The sequence below is a fragment of the Myotis daubentonii genome, chromosome 8, assembly GCF_963259705.1.
Source record: "Myotis daubentonii chromosome 8, mMyoDau2.1, whole genome shotgun sequence".
In the NCBI taxonomy this organism is placed as follows: Eukaryota; Metazoa; Chordata; class Mammalia; order Chiroptera; family Vespertilionidae; genus Myotis; species Myotis daubentonii.
Window position 1 is genome coordinate 32,689,917 of NC_081847.1, and position 14,576 is coordinate 32,704,492.

The window sequence follows — 14,576 nt, forward strand, 5'->3', positions numbered from 1 at the left end:
TTGCTGTGTTCAAAACACTTCCCCAAGTATCCTTCACCACAAGAAGCAGACACAGCCTTGCCCACAGCCCCACTTCAGACTCCAACACGCATCTGAGAGCAAACACACGGCCGGTGTCAGGGACTACAAGAGGCACCGTGTGCCCCTCGTCATGCCCACCCCTCCCCACCTGGCCCACTCACCTCCGTCCTGGCAACTGGTGCTGCTCCTTGTCCTCTCAGGTGAGTGGGATCTGGAACAGAACAGAATTTACCCCTGGCTGGTCCCGGAGAGGGGCATCAGCTACCCTGGCATGCCTGGTGGGGCAAGAACCCACCAAGACAGAGTAGGTTGAGAACTTTCCTGACCCGAGCAGAGCACAGATCCAGTGTCCAAAGAAGCAGAACTTCTTGGGCAGCACAAGGAAGTTAAGCTCCCAGGCTCTGGGCTCATGCCAGGTGGGTTTTGGTTCGGACACTTGTGTGCCCATGTCACCTCTTCCACCAAGCAGGACCGCTAATGGGACCTTTCTCTAGAAATGCTGGGAGCATTAAACATAAAAATGGTGAGGCGCAGCCCAGGGCCATTGGTGTTATTGGCAGGGCCCTCGCCCTTCAGTGCAAAATAAAAATGCAAGTCCTTTGTTCAAGAAGTATTAAGAATTTTAAAGCTCCTGGTTTGGCTCAGTGGATAGAGGGTTGGCCTGCAGACCAAAGGGTCCCAGTTTGATTCCAATCAAGGGCACGTACCTTGGTCACAGGCTCATCCCCAGCCCTGGCCCTGGTTGGGGTGCATGCAGGAGGCAACCAATCAATGTGTTTCTCTCACATGGATATTTCTCTTTGTCTTTCCCTCTCTCTTCTACTCTCTCTAAAAAAAATAAAAATCGCCCTAACTGGTTTGGCTCAGTGGATAGAGCCTGCAGACTGAAGGGTCCCAGGTTCGATTCCGGTCAAGGGCATATATCTTGGCTGTGGGCACATCCCCAGTAGGGGGTGTGCAGGAGGCAGCTGATTGAGGTTTCTCTCTCTTTGATGTTTCTAATTCTCTATCCCTGTTCCTTCCACTCTGTAAAAAAATCAATTAAATATATTTTTTAAAAAATAAATAAATAAAATAAAAATCAATGGAAAAATATCCTCAGGGTCCTCCAGTATTGGGAGACCTGGGTCAATTGCCATTGTTGTTAACAACAACAACAAAAATATTCCATTCTTTGATTGAGCTCAGAGAGGGAGAGAGAGATAGAAACATCAATGATGAGTCATTAATCGGCTCCCTCCTGCACGCCCCACACTGGGGATGTGACCTTGACCAGAATCAAACCTGGGACCCTTCAGTCCACAAGCTCTATCCATTGAGCCAAACCGGCTAGGGCAAAATATTCCATTCTTTAAAAATAATAATAATAATGTAAGGCAGCAACAACAGAGCATTAACTCAAGCAGAGGGCCTATGTGACTATTCACATGGAACAGCCATGAGCCAGCACTGGCCCAGCCCGAGACAAAGCTAGGCTCAAATCTCGCCACCGATTGCTTGAATTAACTTCTCTCTGAGCCTCAGGTTTCCCTCTCTGTGAAGTGAGGCTAATCATAAGACCCACTTCATGACTTTGTTAGGAGGTTTCAATGAGGTTATACCTATAAGTACAGTTGACCCTTGAACAATGCAGGGGTTTGGGGGTTCTGACTCCCTAAGCAATTAAAATCCATGTATAACTTTTGATTCTCCAAAAACTCAACTAATAGTAGTCTACTGTTGACCAGAAGCCTTCCTTATAAACAGTCCATGAACACATATTTTGTGTTATATGTTCTATACTCTGTATACTTAGAATAAAGTAAGCTAAATTTTTTAAATGTTATTAAAAAAATCATAAAGATCCTGGCTGGTGTGGCTTAGGGGTTAAGCATCGACCTAAGAACCAGGAGGTCAATCGAACTAGGTTCGAGTCCCACTCAGGGCACATGCCTGGGTTGTGGGCTCGATCCCCAGTGTGGGCCATGCAGGAGGCAGCCGATCAGTGATTTTCTCTCATCAATGATGTTTCGATCTCTCTCTCCCTCTCCCTTCCTCTCTGAAATCAATAAAAATATATTTTAAAATAACTTTTTAAAGAAAATCATAAAGAAAACACACTTATAGTGCTGTATGTATTTACTGAAAAAAAAAAAATCTATGTTGAAGTGGACCCACGTAGTCCAAACCCATGATGTTCAAGGGTCAACTGTACCTGGCACAATGTAAAGATTGGATAACTGTTGGCTATTATTATCAGACTCATATCTCCTCTAAGATCATCTAGCTGCAGGGCCTGAGGCTCCTGGGTATTGTTCAGCCTCTCAGCCCAAAACACTGTGATCCACCAGACAAAATGCTTGGTTCTCAACAGGCTCATTCCATCTCTTGCCCATCTGGGCCCTTGTCCCCAGGCCCTATTGAGATCTAGATTCTGTTCATCACACCTTCGGTCCCCCAGATGGTAACCCCCAGGGGGGTCCTGGTGGGACTCAGGTGTGGGGCTTTGAATAATGATAGCTAATATTGAGAGAAGTTAGCATGAAACACGGGCAGACAGGGCAGGGGTCCAGTGGAAAACAAAAGCAAGTGGAACATAGGCCAGGCAGACAAGGCAGGTTGAGCAGCCTAATCACAGAAACCAACCAAGCAGGATAACAAAATGTTTTTGGACTCAGAGCGGGGCAGGTGAAACTAAGGAAGGTCTGCAACAATAAGGTGAACTGACACATAGGAACTGGGAAAGTTCAGATCCGTTGCTGGGCAAGAACAATTAAGGGAATCAATCAGGTGGCTACATGGGTAGATATAGAGCAGGTGTGTAGCAAATATATACCTCTAGACTACAAGGCTTCAAGGGGGCAGCCCATTATTGCCCCCCCCCCCCCCCCCCCGCATGCGGGGAGTCTGAATCTGCTTGTAATAAATTTTCCACACTTTTGCTTAGTTAAATCTTCTGGTCCGTGGAGCTCACTCTTAGGCGTCAGAGACGCAACCCTGGGAAAAAAACCTCAGCTCACCCTTCAGGTTATCAATATGTTTAGCATTTGCATTGTGCTGAGCCCTCCATTAACTATAGAAAGAATGGATGTTGAAATCTCACACTTTGTGCATTTGTCAGTTTCTCCCTGCTATTCTATTACTGGGTTTTGCTTTATATACTTTGAAGTTCTGTTATTAGGTACATAAATGTTTGGGATTTATATGGCTTCTTGATTAATTTACTCCTTTATCATTATGAGATAATACCCTTTATTTCTGGAGATAGTGTTTGCTCTGAAGTCTACTTTATCTGATATTAAAATAACCACTCCAGCTTTCTTTTGATTGGTGTTAGTATGCTGTATATTTTTCTATCATTTTCCTTTTACCCTATTTACACCTTTAATATTTATACTGCATTTCTTATAAGCAACAGATAGTTGGGTCTTATTTTTTATCTAATACAGTGGTTCTCAACCTTCTGGCCCTTTAAATACAGTTCCTCATGTTGTGACCCAACCATAAAATTATTTTCGTTGCTACTTCATAACTGTAATGTTGCTACTGTTATGAATCATAATGTAAATATCTGATATGCAGGATGGTCTTAGGTGACCCCTGTGAAATGGTCGTTCGACTGCCAAAGGGGTCGCGACCCACAGGTTGAGAACCACTGATCTAATATGACAAGCTCTAACCTGTACTTAACATATTTAGACCATTTACATTGACCAATTTAAATATATTACCCTCCTCTCTGTTCTTTGTTCCCTTTTCCTTCTACCTATTATTGGTAATTAAATATTTTTATAATGCTATTTTATCTCCTTTATTGGCTGTTAGCTATAACTCTTTATTTTGTAGTTTAGTGGTTGCTTTAGAGTTTAATTACACACCTTTAATTTATCACCATCTACCTTTTATCATACCATTTCACATATATAGTCATGCATTATTTAGGACAGTGGGGACTGAGAAAGGCATCATTAGGTGAATTTGTCATTGTGTCTACATTTAGGGGTCATGATGAACAAAGCAACATGAGATTAAGTCATGCCCAAGAGAAACCGATGCAATCAAGAGATGCAATAGACATGAGATGTGTGAGGCTGCTGCCAGCATAACATGGCATTCTGTTTTTGAGCGTACTAAATACTTGTATTTTATTTATTTATTTTTCTTTTTTTTTTTAAATTAAATCTTTATTGTTCAGATTATTACATTTGTTCCTCTTTTTTTGCCCCCCATAACGCCCCTCCTCCCAGTTCCCGCCCCACCCTCCGCCCTCACTCCCCACCCACTGTCCTCATCCATAGGTGCACGATTTTTGTCCAGTCTCTTCCCACATCTCCCACACCCCTTTCCCCCCCAAGAATAGTCAGTCCATTCCCTTTCTATGTCCCTGATTCTATTATAATCACCAGTTCATTCTGTTCATCAGATTATTTATTCACTTGATTCTTAGATTCACTTGTTCATAAATGCATATTTGTTGTTCATAATTTGTATCTTTACCTTTTTCTTCCTCTTCCTCTTCTTAAAGGATACCTTTCAGCATTTCATATAATCCTGGTTTGGTGGTGATGAACTCCTTTAGCTTTTTCTTATCTGTGAAGCTCTTTATCTGACCTTCAATTCTGAATGATAGCTTTGCTGGATAAAGTAATCTTGGTTGTAGGTTCTTGGTATTCATCACTTTGAATATTTCTTGCCACTCCCTTCTGGCCTGCAAAGTTTCTGTTGAGAAATCAGCTGACAGTCGTATGGGTATTCCCTTGTAGGTAACTGAGTTTCTTTCTCTTGCTGTTTTTAAGATTCTCTCTTTATCTTTTGCTCTTGGCATTTTAATTATGATGTGTCTTGGTGTGGTCCTCTTTGGATTCCTTTTGTTTGGGGTTCTCCGCGCTTCTTGGACCTGTAAGTCCATTTCTTTCACCAGGTGGGGGAAGTTTTCTGTCATTATTTCTTCAAATAGGTTTTCAATATCTTGCTCTCTCTCATCTTCTGGCACCCCTATAATTCTGATGTTAGTACGCTTGAAGCTGTCCCAGAGGCTCCTTACACTATCCTTGCATTTTTGGATTCTTTTTTCATTTTGCTTTTCCGGTTGGGTGTTTTTTGCTTCCTCGCATTTCAAATCATTGACTTGATTCTTGCGATCCTCTGGTCTGCTGTCGGGCGTCTGTATAATATTCGTTATTTCAGTCCGTGTATGCTTAATTTCTAGTTGGTTCCCCAATATAAGATCGAGGGTCTCATTAGTTTTCTTGTAGATCTCATTAAGTTTATCGGCGGCTTCTAAACAGTTCTTGAGAGACCTTAAAAGTGTGGTTCTGAACTCTATATCTTCCATTGACAATTTTGTCCTGTTTCTTTGTCTCCGCATTTTGTTATGCTTCCTTGGTGCACTCCCTAGTGGTCTTTGTTCGCAGTCTTATAGTTAAACCTTGATTGTTGTAGCTAATCCCAGGGAGGGTTTGACCTCCAGGCCAAGTGGCTATGAGAATCAGCTGTGTCAGCAGTGAGAGAACTTCTGTCCTCTAGGGAGGTGCTAATCTAGCCTTTGCCTGAGGCTATCCGGCAAATGCCTCTGTGCAGGGCTTGGGCGGAGCGGGTCGCACAGGATCAACAGGGTGGGCCGGAGAGAGCAGTTATGGCGGCTCTCAGTCCTGTCCCCAGGGGCTCTGCCTCTCTGAGTCCCAGCACCCGCTGCAAAGCTCGGAGAGAAAGCTGCACTCGCTCTGACCGAAGCCAGACAGTCCCGCTTCTCCCATTTGAGTCTGGGTCCCTAAAGACTCGCCCGGATCTGGAGCTCAGAGTCTGCGACTCCCTCCCGATTGAAAACAACAACCGCGCCCTCCGCCGCCAGCCCACTCCGCGCACTCCGCACCTCAGAATTTGACTTCAGCACTGCGCCTCCTCTGAGTGTCCGTATGCGTTTCTCTTTCCTCCTAGTTGTAGGACTTCCACTCAGCCAGCGTTCCCGTGGTTCTGGGTGATGTCCGTTCCGTCTTTTAGTTTCACTTTTGAAGTAGTTGTTCAAAGCAGCAAACTCCGGCGTTAACCTATGCCGCCATCTTGGTTCTCCCCTAAATACTTCTATTTTAAAGTAGAAAAAGTACACTCCAAAATGATTAAAAGTATAGCATAGTCAATATGTAAACCAGTAACATAATCATTTATTATCATCATCAAGTATTATGTACTGTGTGTGTGTGTGTGTGTGTGTGTGTGTATATATATATATATATATATATATATATATATATATATATATATAAAATCCCTGGTGCACAAAATTTGTGCACAGGGGGAGTGGAGGACCCTCAGCCTGGCCTGCACCCTCTCCAATCCAGAACCCCTCAGGGGATGTCCAACTGCCGGTTTAGGCCCGATTCCTGTGGGATCGGGCCTAAACCGGCAGTCGGACATCCCCCTTGCAATCCAGGACCGCTGGCTCCTAAACACTCGCCTGCCTGCCCTCCCCTGCTGGCCTGATCACCCTAACTGCCCTCCCCTGCTAGCCTGATCGCCCCTAACTGCTCTCCCCTGCCGGCCTGATCGTCCCAACTGCCTCTGCCTTAGCCCCCACTACTGTGGCTTTGTCCGGAAGGACATCCAGAAGATGTCTGGTCTAATTAGCACATTACCCTTTTATTAGTATAGATATTATAGTTTTATAAAACTGGCAGCACAGTAGGTTTGTTTACACCATCATCACCACAAACACATGAGGAATATGGTGCTCTATGACCTTACCATGGCTACAATGTCACTAGGAAGATTGTAGAGGAGCTGATGGGTCCACTGTAGTACATGTGGTCCATTGTTGATGAAACCGTCATTATGTGATGCATGACTATAGTATAGGAACCTTACAATAGTATACTAACATTTCTTCCATCTCTTCTTTTATTCTATTCTTTTCTTTACTTAAATAAGCACTATAAACCTCACATTAGAATGTTACTAGTTTTTATAAATTTGGGGCCTTTTTTTCAGATTTGTTAAGTGGGACAGGAGCACATCTCTCTGAGTAAAGTACTCTGTCCTGCGTAGTCTATCCACTGCCCTGTGGATCATGAGGTCTTCCAGTCTGGCTGGTGGGAACAGGCACAATTCTCAGTCCTGTGCTGAGGGATGGTCACTGTTTTGTGCATACATGTGAGGAAACTACCTGGGCCAAAGAAAGGCCCACCAGAAAAGATTGGAGAGAACAGATCTGACTAATTCAGATAATGGTGTTTGGGGTGGGTGTTGCTGAACTTCTTGAAACTAAGGACACCCAGGACAAAAGGCATCCCTAGGATTAAATAGGGGGTGTCGCTTGGTCACAACTGTGACTAATAGCACACATCTAGCAGAAGGCAGACAGAAAAAAAATTTAGAATTCTACAACCCTTCCCCACATCCTCTTAGAAGGGGACGTTTGCTTCACTGCCCTACCTCACCTCATTTGCAACTGAGAAACACCGTGATATATACTGCAAGCTTATGTCTTGGAGTGAGACTGAGTTATTCCCAGGGCCTGATGGGAGCAAACCAAGGGCACAAAGCTGATGACCTTGTGCGGAGCAGAACACTAAGTCACCTGATCTGCACTCCAATCCTGGCCATGATACCTACTGAATGCATGGTTAACCTCAGGTTTCTTCAACTCTCTGATATTAGTTTTCTTGTCTCAAAAATAGACATAATAGCCCATCCAGTGTGGTTCAGTGGTTGAGCATCAACCCATGAACCAGGAGGTCATAGAGTTTAATTCCTGGGCAGGGCACATGCCTGGGTTTCAGCCTCGATCCTCAGTGAGGGGCATGCAGGAGGGGCATCCATATTTCTATATGTATCTCTCTTCCCTTCCTCTCTCTCTAAAACCAATAAAGGTATTTTTTAAGTTAAAAAAAAAAAACCCACAGAGGTAGTAAAACAGCACCCTTCTCATAGAGTGCTGGTACCTATGATGTTCATAACCTGGCTGCAGAAGAACTTCCATCGATGGCCTCCACCCTCTTTCTCTGAACTTAGTCTGAGGCCAACCTCAAAGTTCAACCTACCCCCCAGATAGGCTCACTTCACAGTGCATCAACAAGCATTGACGGAGTCACAGGAGGCAGGGGGGTACTCACAGTGAGCACCACAGCACTTAAGCTCTGTGTGCCCCATTTGAGGGTTAAGAGCAGGGGCTCTAGAAACAGGCTTTAAGTGTTTGGATTGAGGCTCTGTCACATTTTGGGGGGGTGGTGAATTAGTTTGCTAGGGATGTCGTAACAAAGTACCACAGGCTGCTGGCTTAAATAACAGGAATTTTTTGTTTATATAATTCTACAGGCTAGAAGTCTAAGATGATGCTGTCTACAGGGTTGATTTATCCTGAAGCCTGTTTTCTTGGTTGTAGATGGCTGTCTTCTCCCCGTGTCTTCATGTGGTTTTCCCTGTGTGTGTGTGTGTGTATGCGCGCGTGCACTCGCGTGTCCTAATCTACTGTTCTTATAAGGACACCAGTCATGTTGATTAAGACCCACCCATGTGACCTCATTTTAACTTACTTATCTATTTACAGACTTTATGACCAAATGCAGTCATGTTCTGAGGTACATGGGTTAGGACTTCAACATATGAATTGTGGGGGTAGGAGCACCATTCAGCCCATAAACGGTGAACCTGGGGAAGTTACCTAACCTTTCTGAGTACTCACTGTTTTTGTTCTAAAATGGGGATGATGCTGCCCACCTCAAGGGAGTGCCGGGAGGAATAGATACAATAATACAGGCAGTGCCTGGCCATGGTGAGTACTCAAGTGCCATCTATTCCATCTATTATTTGTAAGTTCTCCATTCACTATCTCTGTTCTCTCCAGCCGGTTGCCTCATCTCCTCTTTCACTTCCTCCTCCAACAACCCCTAGAGTGTCCTGAGCAATTGTCCTTGGCCAGCTAATTACTAGTTTCTGTTAAGCTTGCCTCTCAGGTCTCCAAGTCTTTCCTGCGCAGCTCAAGGCCTTTCTTCGTCTATTGTAGGAGTCTCTGAGAGGAGCAAAGGGAATGAGTGGCAGGTGCTGCAACCTGAGGGTCCCATGCTGGTGGCAGAAGGTGAGACACTGCTACTGAGGTGTACAGTGATCGGCTCCTGCATTGATGCCATGATTAAATGGATCAAGGTGAGCAAGCAGGACCAGCAGGAAATTTATAATTTCAAACATGGCTTCTTCCCTGGGGTGACACCTGTGACCCAGCAGACGTTGGAGCCACTTAGTTGCGACTATTCCATCTATATTCATAATGTCACCAAGGAGCAGGAAGGAACCTACCACTGTGTGAGGTTTGATGGTTTGAGTGAGCCCTCAGAAATGCAGCTGGATGAAGGCACCTCAGTGCTTGTGAAGGGTGAGTATCAGGCCCTGCAGGTTAAAGCATTCTTCTCTGATCTGTTTTTCTGCATCAGTCACTTGTATCCACAATCATGCTGTATACACAAAATCTCAGTGGCACGTAACAATTAGTATATCTCACTCACACATTTACTAGTATAGGCAGCTGGGGTGGTTCTATTCCACATGTCTCATTCCAGAAGAGCCAGAGTGCATTTTCTCATGGAGATGGCAGGAGAACAGGAAGTCAAGTCCTAACACTCCCAGTACATTTCAAGCTTCTACTGGCATAGTGTCTGCTAACAGCCCATTGGTTAAAGCAAGTCACATGACTCAGCTCAAATTCAACTGACAAGAAAGTGTACCCTATCATCATGAGGCTATGGCAGGAGTGTGGATGTTCCAGAGGGGAGTTAAGAACTGGGGCTGATCATTTCATTTATTCACTCCCCAAGGAATCAGTCATTTTATCTATAAGTTCACCAGTGATGACCTGGATACCCAAATCCTGAGTGTGTCATTCAATAGAAGTGTGTTTTTAAATCAGTCACTTCAGCTCTATGTACTTCACTTGCCTAACTTGAAAAATAGACAACATAATTCCTGCTTCAAGAGTCATTCGGGTAAGGAACAGATGTTCGTGAAACCACTCTGTAAACTGCTGACATGGAGAGTATCTGTGAGTGTGGTCATGGGGGCGGGGGGTAGAGGGGAGGAGGGCGGTCCATTTTCACTTCATGCAAGCATTTCAGGAAGACTTCTCTGACTCCTTCCAAGCTGTGGCTGGTGCCTTCTCTTGGTCCTGCAGTCGCTGGGTTTCCAAACTCAGGGGGATTTCCTGGACCATCTCCACAGCCAGACTGAGACCTTCTTCCGGGCAGGACATTTGTGTGTCTTTCTGAGCTCCATTTTCCCCTGTTCTAGCATCAATACAAATCGGTCTGAGAACTTCTTTATTGCCCTGGCTGGTGTGGCTCAGTAGGTTGTAGCATCGTCCCTTACACTGAAAGGTTGCTGGATGGATTCCTAGTCAGGGCATATGCCCAGGTTTGGAGTTTAATCCCTTTTCAGAGCATGTGCAGAAGGAAACCCATCGATGTTTCACTCTTACATCGTTGTTTCTCTCTCTCTTTCCCTCTCCCTTCCTCTCTTCAGCTACTGAGTAATGAGGAAACATAGGAGGGAGTGGCTGAGTGAAGAAATCAGGGAAGCGGGAGGGAGGAAAGATATAAGGGTGGAAATGAGTGGACAATGGAAGAAGAGAGAGAATAAAACAAGGGTCTGTCTTTGGCTTCAGGAGCTGGCTTCAGAAACCTCCGGATCATCCAGCCCCAGGAGCTGGTGTTGGCAACGCCTGGAGACACTGTCTTCCTGAACTGCACAGTGCTTGGAGATGGTCCTTCCGGGCCCATCAGGTGGTTCCGGGGGTCTGGTCTGAGCCGTGAAGCCATTTACAACTTTGAAGGCATCTCCCAACCCAATGTGACTGCGGTCCAGGCCTCCAGCAGCGATTTCAGCATTCTTTTGCAAGATGTCTCCACGGAGTATGCAGGCACCTACTACTGTGTAAAGTTTCAGAGGAAAGTTAACAGGCAATACCTGTCTGGACAGGGCACCAGGCTGAGGGTGAAAGGTAAGACAGGTGGTCTAGGTGGTGGTAGGGGAAGGGGGGAGGTTATCCACAAGGAACTTTTCACCATGTCCCAAACACGCCAGCTTTTCTCAGTCTCCATGCCTTTACATAAACTTTTCCCTCTGCCTGGAATGTTTTCTCATTTTCTATGTCAAACTCCTATTCGTCCTTCAAAGCTCAGCATCAATAGCCTCTCCTCTGTGAAACCTTCTCCTTTTACCAGGCAGAGTTCACTTTTCCTCATTCTGGATCCCATAGAATTTTATATAGTTAATGGTTCAACAAACATCTAGTGCGCGCCTGTTGACTGCTCTGCAGTGTACTCGGTGCTGTGGACACTGCAGTAAATCAGACATTGCTTCAACCCCAGAGATGCTCACACGGGTCTAACTAGGCCTTATAGGTACGAGGTCTGACATATAGCCCCCATCCCAGGTAGAAACTGGCAGGCTCATTTTGGTGACCCCAGCTCCAAGCACAGGGCTCAGAAAGTTGTGGGACAGAAAGAAAAGTGGAACTTGAGACCACCTCTCTCCCTTGCAGCAAAGCCCACTTCTTCGCAAGAGGCAGAAGTCATCAATCAACATGTAGCCAGGAGATCTCTGTCAGGTGAGTGAGTGTTCCTACCTGCAATGGAATTAACCAGGGCCCCACAGGCGAAGGTGGGGCACAGATGGCTTAGCCATGGGAAGGGAGTCGTCCCGTCTAGGGCCCATCTGCCACCAAGAGAGTTCCGGGAAGCCAGAGCACCTTGCTAAAGCTCCACCAGAGACACAGTCAGTGCTAGCTGTTCAGCGGGCAGTCTTCCCTGAGAGGCAGTGGTCTCCCCGTGATCCCTGTAAGATTACACTGTAAAACTGTGCGTAACTGTGCATAAGCACATGGCTCTGGATTGAGCCTCTTTCTCTCTGCGAGACTGTGGGCAGGTTGCCTCACTCCTTGAATCTCCGATGTCCTGCTCTGTGACCTGGGGTGTTGGGATGGGGATCAGAGAGCCTACCTCACAGGGTTGTGTGTGGACCCAATGAGTCACATGTGCTGAATGCCCGGAACTGTGTCTTTCACGTCACCTGTTAGTATTCAGGGACGCTCGATGACTGGGGGAACTGGGCATAGAGGTTGCCAGGGTGCCCTCCCTGACGCTCAGCCCTGTTCCTGCCATTCTTGGGGGCCCACCACTTCTTTGACACATGTGGTCCTGAGCAAATCACTTCCCTACTCTGCGTCTGTCTCCTCATCTATACAAATAGCATTGCTATCCTACCTTGCAAGATTAGTTTGAGGATTCTACTAGGCAATTAGGAGGTGCTTAGCTCAGGACCTGGGGCAGAGGAGTCGATCAGCCAATAAATGAAAGCAGTTTTCTATTATAGCAGGGCCTTGGATGACGTAGTTTCCATCATTTCGCTATAACGTGAATAAGATGCCATAGGAACTTCACTCTTGTTTATATCAATTAGCCTGTGGTAAAGTTGGTTTCATTATAAATATTATATGTTTTTTTAATATATTTTATTGATTTTTTTTACAGAGAGGAAGGGAGAGGGACAGAGAGCTAGAAACATCGATCAGTTGCCTCCTGCACACTCCCCACTGGGGTAGTGCCTGCAACCAAGGCACATGCCCCCGACTGGAATCAAACCTGGGACCCTTGAGTCTGCAGGCCGACACTCTATCCACTGAGCCAAACCGGTTAGGGCTAAATATTATATGTTTTGCTTAAAGTCATAGAACCTATGGATGAGGTTAAGTGAGGACTTACTGTATTGTCAGAAGTCAGGGATGCTATCAGGATGATTAAAGGTACAGGTACGATATTGTCCCTTTCCGGGCCTGGGACAAGGGGAAGGGAGGTCTTGGATCTCCCCTTCCAGTAAGAGAAAGAATATGGCCCCCGAAATTAGAGAGCAGCTGAGCCCAAACCTCGCCCACAGGGAGCACTGATGTGTGGGCTGCTGAGGACTCACCTAGGGTCCTTCTTGAACTCTCCTTTGTGTCCCCCAGGCCTCCTGTCTGTGCTCACAGCTGTGGTCCTGGGAATGAAGGCAGTGACCTTGGCTGCACTCCTGCTGGCCCTGGCTGCCTGCTGGAGACACGGTGGGCAAGAAAATGTCAAAAACCCAGGCCCAGCAAAGCTGTGCTCATCTTAGCCTGGGGCCTGGGGCCTGGGGCCTGGATGAGGGGTCAGCTCCAGAGTGGTGCTCTGAGTCGGAGAGGGGCCAGGACTCCCCAACCATTTCTCTGCCTCCAATCCCAGCCTCCAGATGTCCCCCAGGACTCACGAGAAACTCCAGCATCCCCACACCTGGTTTCAGTTCACCTGGGGAAATAGCCCACTTGGCACTGGGCTCCCCTCGGATGTGCTTTCCTCGCTCTTCTCAGCCTGTCCAGGCCCTCCTTGTCCTTCAAGGCCTTGCCCAGGTCTCCCTTCAAGGCTCTTGCTCCTGCTACAGTCCCTGTGAAGTGCTCTCCCCCTTCCTTCCCCGCTCCACATTTTCATGACCTTCAACTCTAACCCAGAGACTTCCCCGAAGATACCCCTCAGCATTTCTCACCCAGCCACACTGCCTCCATTTGTATCCTTCTCTCCACTTTCCTGCCTCTTTTCTTCCTCACTGTGGCTAGCTTGGGTGGCTGCAATAGTTGGAATATCGGGTTGGTAAGTTTGACGAAACTCATAAATAACAGTGGTTTAAACCAGAACAAAGTTGGCTTCTCTAGTAATATCTGAGCATAAGCAGACCAGGCAAAACAGCCGCTTCCTGGTATTGAGACCAGGGATTCCTTGGTCATGTTGCTACCAGGTCCACCTCCCAGGCTGCAAGACCAGGGAAAAGGCAATGAAGGGGAGCATGGCACTCCCCTGCAAGGGCACAGCTAGGAATTTGCCCACATCATCTCTAATTGGCTGGAAGGTGTCACATGGTCACACCTAGCTATAAGGAAGGCTGAGAAATGCAGTCTTCATTCTGGCAGCAATATCCACAGCTGAAAAATTTCACTAGAGAAATAGAGGGTAAATATCAGTAGATACTGTAACCCAAGCATGTCAAAATCAGAGGCTAACACGGGCCAAATAAACAAGGTTTAAGTTGATGTGGGCCGCAAAAAAAAACAAAAGCTTCCATTTTCATAGAAACATAAGTTTATTTTGATAGAGACATGTTGAATACACAGGGCTGAAATAAATGAGTCATCGTTAACATAAAATAATAGAACATTTTACTAAAAATTAATATTTTTTTCTTGAACATTAACTTACCAGACACTAAATAACTGCACAAATGAATGAGCGTAACGCAAATAAACCTATTCTTCTTGTTCTCCGAAAGCGAAATATTTCCTGTTGCATACACCAATCAAGTCACTACAGGACTAATGATGTGGCAATGAGCTGCTCAAATATTCACTGCGAGTATTAGTGGAGAGAAATGGTGTGCCTGTGTGTAAGGCGCTTAAGGGGAATGAATGCAACACGGTTATAGTAATCAGTCATTAGTGAATGTTGTAGTTTGTTATTAATAATTATGTATAACAGGATTTTGTAAAAATTAAGTTATGAAATTTTTATTAAAATGTCTCTTACATACTGTTA

The 14,576-nt window shown here is 45.7% G+C and overlaps 1 protein-coding gene across 1 annotated transcript; it reads left to right on the forward strand.

The window, feature by feature from the left end:
- SIRPB2 (signal regulatory protein beta 2) lies at positions 1–14,576 on the forward strand. Its single transcript, XM_059705813.1, has 5 exons — positions 1–221; positions 8,999–9,364; positions 10,646–10,981; positions 11,525–11,590; positions 12,986–14,576. Exons 1-5 carry the CDS (start codon positions 152–154, stop codon positions 13,129–13,131), a joined length of 984 nt encoding a protein of 327 aa, XP_059561796.1. The 5' UTR covers positions 1–151; the 3' UTR covers positions 13,132–14,576.